The following is a 15,636-nucleotide window of genomic DNA, read 5'->3' as shown; positions in this document are numbered from 1 at the left end:
AGATATTTTATATAGCAAAGAAACAAATTGGCAGAGTCCCAATTACAAGTTTGGTAAGCAATCAGGCAATCTTTCAGAAAAAGTGCGCGCATGCGTGTGTGGGGTGGGGGGAAGAGAGGGGGAGAGAGAGAGAGGGAGAGAGAGAGAGAGAGAGGAGTGGGGAGAGAGAGAGGGAGAGAGAGAGATAGGGAGAGAGAGAAAGAGGGAAAGAAAGAGAGATAGGGAGAGAGAGAAAGAAAAGAGTGGGGGTGCAGGAAGAGAGATTTGGCCTGTTATAGTTCATTACATCCTGTTCTTGGAGTTGTTAACTCAAGGAATTTAGAGGGATGGATTAGTCTCTCAGTACCAGGGAGCACCAGGGTCCGTGTACCTTCAGAGAAGAAAATTTTACATTTCTCCACACAGGCAAAAGACAAGTATATTTGCCTATCTGAAGATAAAGAAATTCTTTATAACTCTTTCTATGTATTTCTTGATTAGGGAAAACACCCCCTGCTGTAATAAATAAACTCTGAAATCTCAGTGGCTTAACACAGTAAAGCACATTTCTCACAAAACTCTCCAAATCCAGTGTTCTTGGTGGGTAGCTCTCCTGTACATAGTGATTAGTGTCTCAAGATCCTTCTTTCTTGTACCATTTTCAACAATGTGACTCCCACGGTCTCCTTGGGGGTCATTCCCTGCCATCTCTCTTAGAGGAAAAAAGAGGGTTGCAGGATCATGAAAGGAATGTTTTTATGGGCCAGGCTAAAAGTACCTCTGTAATCTTCCATTGGCCAGAATTCGGACATATAACTATTGTTAAGTGTAAGGATGGCTGGGAAATGTGGTTTAGCTGGGTTTTTAGAAGGAAAAGGGAATGGATTTTGTCAATCAATAAAATTTTAAATTAAAGTTATAAATAAAAATTTTAAGTGATAATAAAAAAGGTGAACTTCCCAGTGGAAAAGTGGTCAATACCAAGGACTACTAAAAATATTCAAGAATATTAAGAATCATTAAGGATAAAGTTAACTAAGTCACAAAAAATCTACTTTTCATATTAAGCTGTCAATATTAAAAATAATGGTCCATGTTATTTTCCTAAGCTACTGAGAAATGGAGAGTCTCCGTCACTACAAGTGAGGGTATAAAATGGTTCCAAGTTCCAGAGGGCAATTGACAATATATGCCCCCAAATTTTTACATGTGCATAGTCTCTGATCTGGCCTTCCATTCAAAAAAAATTTATCCTAAATAAATCTCAGAAAAGTGTTCAAAGATTGACCGAAGTCATCCTTGACTTCTGTTTTTCATACACTACATGAAATCCGTCAGGAAATCGTGTTAGATTTACTTTCACGGTATATCCAAAATCTGACTCCTTTTTTCCACCTTTAGTCCTTCTATTTTCTTACCTACAGTCCAATTTTAACACAAGCAGCCATTGTGATTCTTTTAAAACCTGTGTCGTTCCTCTACCCTAAAAGCCTCCAAGAGCTCCAAACTTTTCTCATCTCAGAGGAAAAGCCAAACCGGCTGCATATGATCTGCCACACCCAGGTCAATGGCAAACTTCTCTGATCTCATCTTTTACTCCCCCACCCCACCCCCACTCCCCAGCTCACTTTGCTCAGGCCACACAGGCTTCCTTGCCATTCCTGCACGTGTCAAGTGTGTTCCCTCCTCGGGACCTTGCCGTTCACTGTCCCTATCTCTGCTCAGATATCAGGGAAGCCTACCAAATTCCTCCATGCAAGAAAGCAATGTGCCCCCTCTACCCTCTCTCTCCTATTTCCCCTTACACCGCTTGATTTCTCCCCATCACATTTATCACCACCTGATATATTACATATCCTTGTTCACCTGAGTGTTACCGGTCTTCAGTTGTAATGAGGTCAGGGGTTTTGTAACTCCTAGAAGAGTGCCTGGCACATGGAAGGCATTCAGTAAGTGTTTGTTGAATGAGTGAATAAAATATTGCAAAATTTCTGAAACATTAAAAAATAGGGGACTGGTTAAATAAACTGGATGGTGCACTTGAGGGTCAGACAGACCCTCTGCCTGACCTTCTGCTAAGACAGAATCGAAAGCCTAGATGTGCAGAAAATAAAACTAGAATGTGTTTTGTATCTCCTAGGAGGAAATTCTGGGAATACCAATTTCTAAAGAGGTAACAGTTACTTTTCTTACCCAACTGGTTTCTGAAACCATAGGAAAAGGAAGTTTCTCATCATAAAACGTGTTTTTGCGTTTATCAACTGCTCCGCTGGTCTCAGATAGGTTTCTCTGTGAAAATGGGTGTTTCCAAGGGCAAAGAGGATTTTTAAAAAGCAATCTTATTCTTTGCAGATTGTATTAGCGTGCTGGAGTATCCATAGGAAAATGCCTGCAGACTGCTTGGTTTAAAGAGCAGAAATTTATTTCCTCACAGTTCTGAAAGATGGGAAGTCCAAGATCAAGGTCCAACAGGGCCACGTTTCTGATGAGGACACTCTTTCTGGCTTGCAGATGGCTGTCTTCTCACTATGTCCTCAGTTGGTCTTTCCTCAGTGCAGATTCATCGAAAGAGAGAGGCTGAGACAGAGCAAGCATGTGTGCGTGAGCACAACCTCGGGTATCAGACCATCAAACCTATTGGATTAGGGCCTCACTGTTATGACCTCATTTAACCTTAATTACCTCTTAAATGCTGTTTCTCATCTTTGTAGTCACAACATTTAGTACTAGATACTTGTATTTATTTGTCAACAATGTTTTAGCCAAGGAAAGCTTGAATTTGGGGCAGCAGTCATATATATTTCTCTATCTCTGTATCTCTGTATCTATCTATCCATCTATTGATCATCTATCCATCTATCCAACTTACTAAACAAATGTAACTCAGTGAGGTACAAATAAGAAATGGTTATAGTCTCCTCCAAATACTGCCCTTAAAACAGCCATTTTAAAGCCCCCCCCCCCCCGCACCCCCACCTGTCACAGATATCTTGTCACATCTGTAGGTTCTATAACTTCTTGGTCAATTTCAGTGATTAAAAATCCATTCAGTCTATAACTCCAATTTCATATCCAAATAAAAGATTTCTTTCTTCTGTCATCTGCTAGCATGGCGGTTTGGAGGACTGGAAATGGGGAGAGGGTATGGCCTTCTCTTTACCTCTTTCCCATTTTCTACCTTGGAGGGAAGAGTGTAGTTTACTTCTGGGCTGTAGGTCCTTCCTTCCTTTTCTGGTTCCTAGCTTCTCCAGTGGACACGGGGAGGAGCCAGAGGGATTAAAGGGGCCATCATCGTCATCTTCCTCAGGCTGTTTGGCACTCACTGTTGGACCAACACCACCCTGCCATTGACAATGGTCTCTCCATAGCAGGTATTCAGATACTGGATTTCCAGAGGAGGCACAAATAGGAGTTCTTTAGGGGCCTTCCCAGTCCACAGTGTCTCGTTTAAATTTTTCCAACTCTCCTCAGCTCTTGCACTCAGTGGCATACTCCTGAACTTTTGTTTTTGTTGCCGGGGGACTTTTTTGCCTAGTAGTTAGTTTTGTGTGTGTGTGTTGGTGCGAACATGATGGCACAAGCCCAGCTTTGTGGTACTCACTTGGCCTACCAGAAGCTCACATTCTCATCAAAGCAGAAGTGATAGCTGGGCTACACCACAAGCCTTCCTGTTTCTCTTACTGACATTCACCAATTCCTTTTTTCCTGTTCACGTAGACTTTAGGAAGATGGACTGGCCTGTGTCCTAATTTGAGGTACGAGTAGAAAACGGAGTGCAGGCACCCCCAGACTTTGCAAGTAATTCTCTTACAGCCCTTCTCACTTGGCCTTTTGGAAACGGGTAGGGAAAAGCCACAGTAGAACTTTGTTAAGCCAACAATTTATGACTCCAGTGATTCTCATTTTTTCTCCTCCTTCTCTGGCTTATATGATTTGGGGTAATTGTGGTTATTGAGGGCCCAGTGCTGCTGATTTAGTATGTGCAAATACTTACTGCTTCTTTATCTTCAGCTTTGGACCCTGGCTGGCAGTTTTGGGTCAACAGGGAAAGTTCTACACAAGTTCAGGTCACATATCCTCTCTTGAACTTCATTTCACTCTTCTCTTTTGGAGGGTGCTTATAGAGCTTGTGTCTTATTTTACGCATATTAGCATACTATGAGATGCAGGACAGCTATCCTCCATTTTGCTGATGAAACTGAGATAGTGACAGGCAATCCAGGACAAATTAACTGAAAACTCTTCTGTGACCACAGTCAAGCCTGCACCCCTCCTCGACTGTTTCTGCAAAACGTAGCACCTTTTTCAACTCCGGAACATGGCATTGTTCTTTCGGGCTTACAAGTTTGTCTGCTGGAGAAGCGAACAAAAGCCCTTGGAGCTAAAGGCAAACCTCTTTACCCTAGACACGGTGGAGTACCCATCCTTCAAGTTTCCCTCACCAAACACCCAGGTTCCTGCCTTCCCAAGCCCCACAGTGATGAAGGGGCACTGATATTTCATTCTGCATGTGAAATATAAATCCCTGTTTCCTTGGACCTGACAGTGTTCCTCAATGTTTCTTTAATAGGAATTTCCAAAGGACACGGGAACCTTTATGCTTGAATACAACCCCTTCAGGCCTGCTGAGATGCTCCAGAGTTCTTGCATTGAGCATGCAGGCTACACACTGAGATGCTACCCTGTGTAACTATAAGTTAAGTATAAATGAATTAGTGAGTTAAAAATATAAACAGGGGTGCCGGGCTGGCTTAGTTGGTAGAACATGCAACTCTTGATTTCAGGGTCATGAGTTCAAGTCCCACACTGGGCATGATGCCGACTTAAAAAAAAAAAAAAAAAAAAAAAAAAAAAAATATATATATATATATATATATACACACACATATAAATATAAACATATAAAATATATATTTTTATATTTTATATATACATATAAATATATACATATATACACATATATATTTATGTGTGTGTGTATATATATGTATGTGTATATATATGTATATGTATATTTATATATACACACATATAAACATACTCAGGGGCACCTGGCTGGCTGAGTCAGTATAGCCTGCAACTCTTGATCTTGGGTTATGAGTTCAAGCCCCATGTTGGGCCTAGGGGTTACTTAAAAAAAAAAAAAAACCAATAAACAAACAACCAAAAACATGTGTGTGTGTGTGTGTGTGTATGGATTAAACATATATATATATATATATATATATATATGGATTAAACATATATATATGGATTAAACATATATATACACATATATATACACACACATATGTATATATGTGCCTTACATTTGTGCCTCCTCTGGAAATCCGTATATATATATACACACATATATACATATATATACACATATATATATATATACACACATATGTATATATGTATATATGTGTGTGTGTGTGTGTGTATATATATGTATATATATATGTATATATGTGTGTATATATATATATGGATTTCCAGAGAAGGCACAAATGTAAGTTCTTTAGGGGCCTTCCCCATCCCAGTGTCTTGTTTAAATTTATATATATTGTACTCCTAGTATATACAAGACCATTGTACTCCTAGCTTAGTTCAGTGATGCTTATCCCCTGGTTTCCCTTCTAATAGAGTTAAAAAGGGAGAGCAGTAAAAAAAAAAAAAAAAAAAAAAGCTTATATTTATAGCAAATCTATGTGCCAAGCACTGATAATTATTTATATTCCATACATTTTCTCATTCAATTATCATAAATACCCTATGAGTTGGTATTATTTTCTTTGTTTTACAGACTAATTCAACAAAAGAGGTATAGAGAAGTTAAATTACCTGAACTACTAAGATCACTATTTAGAGGTACTGAATTCAAATTATATGCAATCATATTGAAATATAATTGATCTCCAAGCCTGCCCCCCCCCCCCCCCCCAGCACAGAGGAGAAAGATGGAGACATCAAGGTGACCAAGTGGAGGTAGCATGTGGTTATGCGCCAAGGAGAGAAATTATAATCCTTACAATAACATATTTAATATGAGTATGCTTTACGTTGCACAGATATTAATAAAACATACTTCTTAGATGGACTTTAATGTTTCAAATTAAACTTCTTCCCCAAAAACATGATGTTTCTTGAGGAACTCTCCTTTGCCTTTCTCACTGCTTTTCTTATATCAAATACTGTTTTAGCTGTGATGGGTCATTATACAGTGACCTCCCTGCATTCATGCCCCTCTGCATGTGACACTGCCACACTTCCCATCAAGAGACTGAATTTATCCCTCTGCTCGCTTGAATGCGGGCTGGCCTTATGACTTGCTCTGACCAGTAAAGAGTGGTAGAAACAAGCTTGTACCTGTTCCAAAATTGGGACCCATGAGGCCTTGGCAGCATCTGCCTCTGCCCTGTGGGAGCGCTATTCTGAGAGTGAGTTCAACAAAGGTGCCCAGGATGAAAGCGAGTTTGGAGAGCGAGGATCAGCCAATCCAGCTTTCTCAGCTGAGTGCAGTCAGCAGCGCAACCACCAGCTGAATGCACCTTTCTGAAAAATAACGCATTGTTATTTCAGTCTCTAAGTTTTAGGATGCTGGATTCTTCCAAAGCAATAATAGGTTAACCAGACAAAGTGGGATGGACCAGAAGTACAAAGTAATAGATTAATTCAACAGGAATGAGTAGTTAAAGTACAAAGCAATAGATAAATGTAAGAGAAATTAGTATCGCTCCAACAAAACCCAAAGCACATGGCAGTCTTCAGGCCAGGCAGCGGGTGAATGCTGGAAGGGGCAGAGACGAGACTGTCGGTGAAAGCTAGAAAAGCAGGGAGGAGATTGCTCCTGGAGACCAGAGGGCAGAGAGTAGACCAATTAACTCTTGTCTGTGGTACCTTGTAGGTAGTAAACATACCTAATGAACTCGTTGATCTCACTAATGTCATTTCCATGTAGAACACAGAAAGTAACAATTAGCTTCTTTTAGCTCTCTTTGATGGGAGGTGGCATTTTCTATTGCTGCCATAAAAAATTACAACAAACTCAACAGTTCAAACAGCATACATGTATCATTTTACAGTTCTGTTGAAATCCAGAGGCAGTAAAAATTAAAACCAGATGAGTAAAATAGTATTTAGCTAGAGTTTATTGTGCACAAAAGAATAGCTCACGAACTAGGTCTTCAAATCCAACACTGAGATGAAGCTTAGAGGCAGGATGTCATAGGATGGCTTATAAAGTGCAAATGAGGAAGTTGTTTAATCTTTACAATGACTGACGATCATAATAGGGGTTGATCATGAAGAGAGGCCTCTGAGCCTCTAACTTTCTTTGGACAGGAAGCAGGAGGCAGGCTGAGGGAGATACAAGAATATGGTAGAAGTGACATTATTTGAGACACAGAGCCTAGATCTGGAAAAGGTGCCATAGCTTCCGCAGTCACCCTCTCACCCCTCAAATACTGCCTACCAGGTATGTGAAGAAGCCTGGAATGACAGACTTTGAAGAGCTGAAGAGAGACAACCCGCCCCCACCCCCCCCCACCCCCATCCAAACTGCCTCAGTTGAGCTAGCCCCTAGCCAATCTGCCAGATGAATGCAGCTCCCTGAATACAAGCCCAGGCAAGACCAATAGAATAACCACACAACTACCTATAGAGTCATGAAAAATAACAAATCATGTTGTTTTAAACCACTGGATTTGGGTATGGTGGGTTGCTCAGTAGTAGGTAACTAAAATTGTAGTGTAAGTAGCTTCAGTAAGTAGTAAGATACAGCTTTTACTAGCTCACACATTATCTATTTATATTGTACTTGTATCCCAAAAGAAACATTACCTTATTTCCTGAGTAGAGATGGAAAAATACTATCATCATAAAATGCCTTGGATTGATAAGAATTATTTAATGTTTATTGAGTAACCATAAACTATAGTATTATTTTTATTTTTATTTTTTTTTAATTTTTTTAACATTTATTTATTTTTGAGACAGAGAGAGACAGAGCATGAACGGGGGAGGGTCAGAGAGAGAGGGAGACACAGAATCTGAAACAGGCTCCAGGCTCTGAGCGGTCAGCACAGAGCCCGATGCGGGGCTTGAACTCACGGACGTGACCGTGAGATCATGACCTGAGCCGAAGTCGGACGCTCAACCGACTGAGCCACCCAGGCGCCCCTATAGAATTATTTTTAAACTAGAATGAAGTGATACCTAATAAAAGTTTTTTGTTTGTTTGTTTGTTTTTGTTTACTTTTTACGAAACTTCGCATTGCTGCAAATATACCCTTGGTTTACCCTCTACCTTGTATAGTGTGAGAAGAGTGATTACCACTAGCTGTGTCACCCTCTAATGAATTCTGAAATAGATAAAGAAGCCATATAAAGAAGGAAAGAAGGAAAGAAAGAAAGAAAGAAAGAAAGAAACAAACAAACCTTTTTACCTGGACAATAAAGGGACCCTAGTTGAAGAGAAAATAATGGAACAGTAAAAACGGTGGTCAGATGGCAACGCTGTCATCTTCATCAAAAAAAATCACAAGATGCTCTGTTTTTTCCGCTAACAATTTGCTTTAGTAAGATTCTGGCACTGTGGAGGATTTACTCATACACTCGTTTGCTTATTTATTTGGCAAATATTTATCGAGTGCTTCTTAATGAACCAGGCATTGTGTTAGATACTGGAGATACAAGAGTTAATGAGACAGTTATGGTTTCTGACTCACAAAGTCAGTGGGGAATAAGGGGGAGGTGGGTAATAGAAACGTAAATCCACTGTTACAATCCAGTGTGATAGGCCCCAGGACAGGATGCTAGAGTAATAGGATTTTGTTGATTCTTCTTAAAAGTTTCTTTAACTCAATAGCTTCTTTCACTGCACCCTAAAACAAAAACAAAAACAAACCAAAAAGCCTGCCATTCATTTTTGTAAAATGTTCATTTTTGCAGGGACCGCTACATCTTGACCTCTCACTTTTCAGGTTTCTGGAGATCTATAAACGCCCTTGGATTATATCGTATGGGGATCCTTATATTGTGTTGGGTCCTGATACTACTGACCCATAAAAGATGCTGCATAATAGAAAGCATTATTCTTTGATTTTCCCTTAGGATTTCCAGCTGATGCCTAAATGGATTTTTTGGAAGAAAGAGTATCTTCAGAGAGCAAAATGAAGACCCTTCTTAATGTAACATGAGAAGCAGTTTCAAATTTCTAAAGCCAGCTTTTCCTCCTGACCCTTTAAATCTACAGCTGGGACTACCAGCCTCATTTTTTATTTGTTTTCAACTGTGTTCCCACACAGACATCTGGAGGATAAAGACCATTGCCCCGTGTATTCACCTTTGTAGACCCAGGAAGCACATAATATATGTTTGTTGAATGGCTCCAAGAATTACTGCAGAAAAATTATCTTTTGATAATTTCCTATTGCGTTTCTGTCTGGCATACTCAAAACGTTGATTTTTAAGCCACTTTAGCCAACCACCAAAATAGGAGAAGAAAAAAACAAGAAAGCATGCCGGTAACTATGCCTAGCTTTTTTTTTCCTTACTCTCTTTTACATGTGAAAGATCATTCTAAAACGCTAGCTCAAGAAAAGTAGTTTTTAATTGCTTTACATTATTCATAAGCTTCATTATTGTATAAGGTGTCAGGGACAATATGGTCCAAAAACAAAACTATGAGGGCAACGTGTTTTGTCAAATTAAACTTGTAAAAGCCAGCACACTATGCATCATTTCAGTAAGATACTGTTAGGAGAGTGCCAAACAGATACGAGAAAACAAGGACAAGCAAGGAATGGCACCACTCCTGCAGAAATTTACTTCGTTCTAGACAACAGATACTGAAAAGTGATTTTCCAACAAAAGCAGCAGCAGCCCTCAAGAAGGAATTGATAACCTTAGGAGTTAGCTTTCTTCCCTTAACTGCTGCAAAGTTGGACGGCACAGAATCCCTCCTCCTCCCCCCGCCCCCGCCCCCATCTTGGAGCTGAACTTGAGATCCGTGTTTGCTGTAGTTTTTCCGCAGTCAAGGCCTTTTCTCCTACCCCCTTTCAGGTTGCTCTTTACCCTTCTTCCTCTTCTTAGCTAAGGAAACGTAAAGTACAAAGAGAAGAGTTGCAGCCCCTTTCTCTCGCCTCCCCCGCCCGCCCCTCTTTCTGTGGCTCCGCACCTTCCCTTCCCCGCCTTCCGGGGGCAGCCCTACTGTGTTCCCTGGCTCCCGCTCCTCCCCTTCTCCACTCCTCCCCTCCGCCCCTCTCCCGGGCTCCTTCTTTCTCGCTCCCCTCCCCTCCCCCAGACTGGCTTCCCAGCGCGCTTCCCTTCCCCCGCCTCTCGGTCCCGCACCCTCCCCTCCCCCCGCCTCCTGCCTTGTGACACAGCCCGGGTCCTCCCGGAGGCGGCGGCAGCAGCAGCAGCAGCGGCAGCGGCAGCAGCAGCAGCAGCGGCCGCGGCAGTAGCCACCACCTCCGCGGGCGCCGCAGCCCCCGGCTCAGCCTCCCCCTGGCCCCGCCGCCGCCGCAGTCATGGCTGCTGACGGGGTGGACGAACGCTCGCCGCTGCTGTCAGCATCCCACTCGGGGAATGTCACTCCCACGGCCCCGCCGTACTTACAGGAAAGCAGCCCCAGAGGTAAGGCCAGCATAGACCTTTCTACTTCGAAAGGAAAAGCCTAGAATGTGAAAGACCAAGGGAGCTGTAGCTCCGAGGCGGAGGCGAGCCTCTCACTTGGGCTAGGAGAGAGGGATGCTGACTGTGCCTTCCCAAGCCCGAACCTGCTTGGCTGGGAGCTTCCCCGCAGGGCTTTTGGTGGGGTGGGGTGGAGTGTGAGCGTGAGTGTGTGTGTGTGTGTGTGTGTGCGCGCGCGCGCGCGCGTGTGTATTTCACCCCTTCTCACCCGCTGGGTGTGTGTGGGGAGTGTGTGTGTGTGTGTGTGTGTGTGTGTGTGTGTGTGTGTGGCGCGCGTCCGTCCGCGCGCGCGCGTGTGTGTGTGTGTGTGTGTGTGTGTGTGTATTTCACCACTTCTTGTCCAGGGGTACAGGATGTGACATGAATTTCCCAAACTGGGCTTTACTGTTTTAGAACAGCTCCTAAGTGCAGCTGGAGGAGGTGCAAATCTTTCACAATCATTCACAAATCCTTTCAGGTTGCTGAGAAACCCCTAGTACTGCTCACCTTGGGATCTGTCCTTGAAAGGGCTTAGCTTGAAAAATGTGCATCTCCTCCTGTTCCCCCACCAGTGCTCTGTTCAATCAGGGAATTGTCTCCCCAAAAGGAATAGAATGAATCAATATTCTTAATATGTCTGAAATTCCTGCCCTTCCCTGTTACTCCTCTTAGTAACGAGTATATGTTAGCTTTAATGGTGAATGATGAAGAATAAAAAGGAAGATGTACTATTTTTTATGCATGTCTGGGTGAGATTGAAATGAACTTACTTCTAAAAGTAACCCAAGTTAATCCTGCATGTACTTCTATTTATTTACTGCTCAAGATGGAATCAGAAACAATTTGATAGCGGTGGGATCTGAAGAAAGAAGTGTGTGGGTGGGGGGAGGTGTTTAGCAAACTATTCAAAGATCTTTGTTCTAAGCCTTGTAGTCGAGTTCTATAGTAGAAAGAAGGTGGAGTCAGGACTTACAGAAAATGGAAGACAAGACTTTAAAAAACCACTTAGAGTAATGAATGGTCAAATGTGGCACTTGCAAACGTAGCTTAAGTGCATCTCTCTTTTTGGCTGAATTTGAGAGGAGTTTAAAAACCCAAGGAGACAGATGTTAATGCCTTTGAAAATATGGGCAGATCATGTTTCTTGTAACACAACTTTTTCCAAGTTCAAGTCTGGAATTGGAGCGGTTGTGGAGCAGGTTCAACTTGTTTAGTGTTTAAAATTTCCACTTAATGAATTACAACAATCTAGATCTTAATCTGCACTTAACAAGAAGCAGGACAGAGGAAAAAGATGTTCAGCTGTGAATAATTCAGTGTGATCAATGAGTTAAGAAATAAGGTGCAAAATGGAGCAGAGACTCACCTACAGAAAAGCCACAAGTCACGTTTGTAGGTCCATGTTAAACTTGCATCAGAGGATACCAGTTGGGGGAATTTCCTTTAATGCACAAATTTGATATTAATATTTTACTCTTAACCTAAATTGGGTGGTCTAGAAGAAGTTTAACCACTTATAAATGAATGTTTCATCAAGTCACCCCTTGAGGCAAAATATTTGCAATTTATTAAAAGACAAACTTTGGAGTTAAGCAACTGTCCTCTGACGGATTTTCATGCCCTCTATCTTGCATCTTTGTTTTTGTATTTTTAGCCACAGTGGTGAAATTATTCCACAAAAATAGTCATACTCACAGACCTGCTTGTAGAATTCTGTATCATTTGCCATGTATTTGTTTAATCTGATAAAACCCCTCACATTACAGAAGAAGTTGCAAAGTCCAGTTCAGCCACTGGAAAAAAGAAGTTTCATTCCAGATAACTTAATAACCGAAGAAATTCAATGTATTAAAGAACGAAATTCAACTGAGTAAATTTGAAAGATCTTATTGGCTTGGGGCGCCTGGGTGGTTCAGTCAGTTAAGCATCCGACTTAGGCTCAGGTCATGATCTCACTGTTGGAGAGTTCCAGTTTGAGCCCTGAGTGGGGCTCTGTGCTGACAGTGGGGAGCCTGGATCCTGCTTCAGATTCTGTGTCTCCCTCTCTTTCTCTGCCCCTCCCCTGCTCATACTTTCTCTCTCTCTCTCTCAAAAATAAATAAAGGTTAAAAAAAATTGAAGACCTTACTGGCTTTATTTAATGATTCATGACTCGAGCAGCATCCCATCTAGCAGACAGAAGGGAGCTTCCAAAAGCTGTACAAAATGAAAGACTTCTATAGGCGGAATGGAGTGGGAACAAGGAAATTATACTGCCAGAAAGTGAAATGGTTGTGGGAAGACCACTTTCCTTTATGGGATGGCAGGGGTTTATCAGGCAGATGACCTCACTAGTGCGGATCAGGTAGTTCCTGATTCACTTTAAGATTCCATTTCTGGAAGAGGTCGAAAGTGTAATTAAGTCTCAGTTTGGTGATATGGAGCTAAGCTTAAGTGACTCCATTTTGAGCCCGTTGTCTTGTTTTTAACAATTGATTTAGCTAAAAGCTGTTTCTGCCTTATGGTAGAATATAATTTTTTTTCTATACCTGGTGGATAAGAAAGGTTAGATAATTAGAAACACTAATTTCATGTGGCATAATACCTAGGAAGCAAGAAGCATAGATGAGAAGTGAGAACATTTTATGTGTTGGCATTTTTGTCAGAATATCTTCTCTTAAATAACAAATAAGCATCTTCATATATATTTTGAGTAATACACAAAATCTGATTCTAGAACACCAGTCCTATTTACCCATTCAGTGATTCACTGGGCAGCATGATGTGCTAGAGACTACTCTAGGTCAACAAGACTGACCAAACCCCCCTTGGAGCCCATGTTGAAGTGGGCAGAAATAATAAATAAACACAATGGCTAATTATTTGTATTGTAGGAAACACTCTGTTGCTAGACCAGATCTTTTCAGTCTTGAAAGTAGTTGACAAGAATTAGAGTTGAAGGTTGGGATTCAAAATAGAATAGAATGCACTTTTTGATAATGAACTTTGTTTTATAATACCATTCATAATTATGCACTTTTTAAAAAAAAAAAAATAGTTAAGAGCCATAACTCGTGATTATTTTCTCTAATCGAATCCTTTGCTGTTTGTGTTACCATCTAAGAACAGGAATGTTAGCTCTCCAAGATGAAGTATTCCGTTTTAAGTTGAAAGTTGGTGAAGTGTTTATTTATAGACAGGTTATTGATAATGTAGTGGGAAGCAGTTAGTATTCTGCGTCTTGTTTTAGCACAGTCAGAATCATGTCTGGTCTGTGTAATAATCCACCTGGGTTTCTAAGTGGAATGCTTCTAGTGGTCTTTTACCATCAGTATCGGATTCCTGCACAGAGGAGAGGAATACCTCTCTGGTGATTAGAATACTCCATTTGGTACATGTGTCAGCTTTTGTTAAGGCATAGACATTAAAAGCAAAGACAGGCTTAGGCTCATTTGAAAAAAAAGATTGGAAGAAATACCACAAAACTTACATAATTTGACTATATTTAATTGATTTCTTTATACATCTGCTATTTTTATAAGTAGGATATAGCAAGAGAATATGACCTTTATATTTATAGACGAGACTCTGAAAAATGGTTTATATTTGGGATTGCCTAATTATCCATGTATTGAATAGGGAATGTGCTTATCTACTTCACTATAATTTTAAAGGAATTGTTATAAGAGACAGTTCATTTACTTAGTTTATTTCTGCCATTCATTCAGCAAATAAATATTTGAGTACTAGGTAAGTTCTGTGATAGGATGGGAAAAACAGATATGGCCCCTCTTCCAGTCTAGTGGGGGCTATTGAGCCATCAATTACATAGTCATTTGAACAAATTCAAAGTGCAGTGGGGATAAGGACAGTGCCTGAAATTTATCCAGTGCAATGAAATTATATAATAAAAAGACTTAACCTGGTTAGGAAGACAGGGAAGACTTTCCTGAGACTTTATTGAGACTTTGGTCTCCAAGTTGAACGTGGGGAAAGGGGGATTGGAAACACATTCTAGACTAAGAAAACATTCTGTTACAAAAGCCTACAGGAGGATGGAGTATGATGAGTACAAGGAACTGGAAGAAGGCTGGTGTGGCTAACGTGGAAGCTAACAGGGAATACACTGCAAAATGGGATTGGAGAAGTGGGTATGGTTAATGTTCTCCAGAGACCCTTCTCGCCCTCCAAAGAGCTATGCTTTTTGATATTCAAGTCCTTGGATAGTTCCACTCCTCCTTGAATCTGGACTGACCATGTGGTTCAATTTTGATGTATAGGATAAAGTAGAAGAGAACTGAATGACTTCAGAGACTAGGTCACAAGAGGTCTTGCAGCTTTTGCCTTGGTCTCTTATAAAATGTACCCTGAAGAAAGTAACTTGTCTTGTAAGAATTTGAATACACTGGGGGCGCCTGGGTAGCTCAGTCGGTTAAGCGTCCGACTTCAGCCCGGGTCACGATCTTGCGGTCCGTGAGTTCGAGCCCCGCGTCGGGCTCTGGGCTGATGGCTCAGAGCCTGGAGCCTGCTTCTGATTCTGTGTCTCCCTCTCTCTCTGCCCCTCCCCCATTCATGCTCTGTCTCTCTCTGTCTCAAAAATAAAAACATTAAAAAAAATTTAAAAAAAAAAAAAAAAAAAAAAGAATTTGAATACACTGAGACTGCCATGCTTTAAGGAACCTCTGACTACACATGTGGGGAGACTACATGGAGAGAGGGATGCTTGACCAGCCCTCAGACATGTGAGTGAAGAAGCCATCTTGGATGCCCAGCCCAGTTGAGCCTTCAGATGACTCCAACTCAAGCCAAATTCTTATTGTAGCTGTATGATAGATTCTAGATGATTCCCATCCAGCTCAAGCTGAACAATCCACAGAATCATGAAAGGTAGTATTAAACTGTTGTTTTAAACCATTAAGTTTTGGGGTGATTCGTTTTGCAGCAACAGATGGCCAGAGCAATTAAGTATTGCTCAGTCCATGCAGGGTATTATTGTCATGTTGAGAAATTTTGCCTTCA

The 15,636-nt window shown here is 41.2% G+C and overlaps 1 protein-coding gene and 1 long non-coding RNA gene across 4 annotated transcripts in view; one reads left to right on the top strand and one right to left on the bottom strand.

The window, feature by feature from the left end:
* Window positions 1-2,379: 2,379 nt before the first annotated feature.
* LOC132664280 (uncharacterized) lies at window positions 2,380-10,933 on the bottom strand. The gene is made up of 3 exons (XR_009603556.3): window positions 10,585-10,933; window positions 6,334-6,519; window positions 2,380-2,556 (listed from the first exon to the last, which is right to left on the bottom strand). It is a non-coding gene; the product is annotated as an uncharacterized LOC132664280 (long non-coding RNA).
* PIP4P2 (phosphatidylinositol-4,5-bisphosphate 4-phosphatase 2) overlaps window positions 9,542-15,636 on the top strand; it is a 54,223-nt gene continuing 48,128 nt past the window's right edge. Inside the window, exon 1 of one of the 3 annotated variants that reach the window (XM_060610874.3) lies at window positions 9,542-10,602. In XM_060610874.3, the coding sequence (XP_060466857.1) occupies window positions 10,497-10,602 (106 nt within the window). In that variant the 5' untranslated portion in view covers window positions 9,542-10,496. Of the gene's footprint in view, window positions 10,603-15,380; window positions 15,505-15,636 lie in introns of those variants that run through there. The other 2 variants (XM_060610875.3, XM_060610876.3) reach the window with 2 other exon arrangements.

This window comes from Panthera onca, chromosome F2 (assembly GCF_046562875.1).
Source record: "Panthera onca isolate mPanOnc1 chromosome F2, mPanOnc1 haplotype 2, whole genome shotgun sequence".
NCBI classification, from domain to species: Eukaryota; Metazoa; Chordata; class Mammalia; order Carnivora; family Felidae; genus Panthera; species Panthera onca.
Note: the sequence above shows the minus strand (reverse complement) of the source record. Positions and strands in the feature narration are given on the sequence as shown.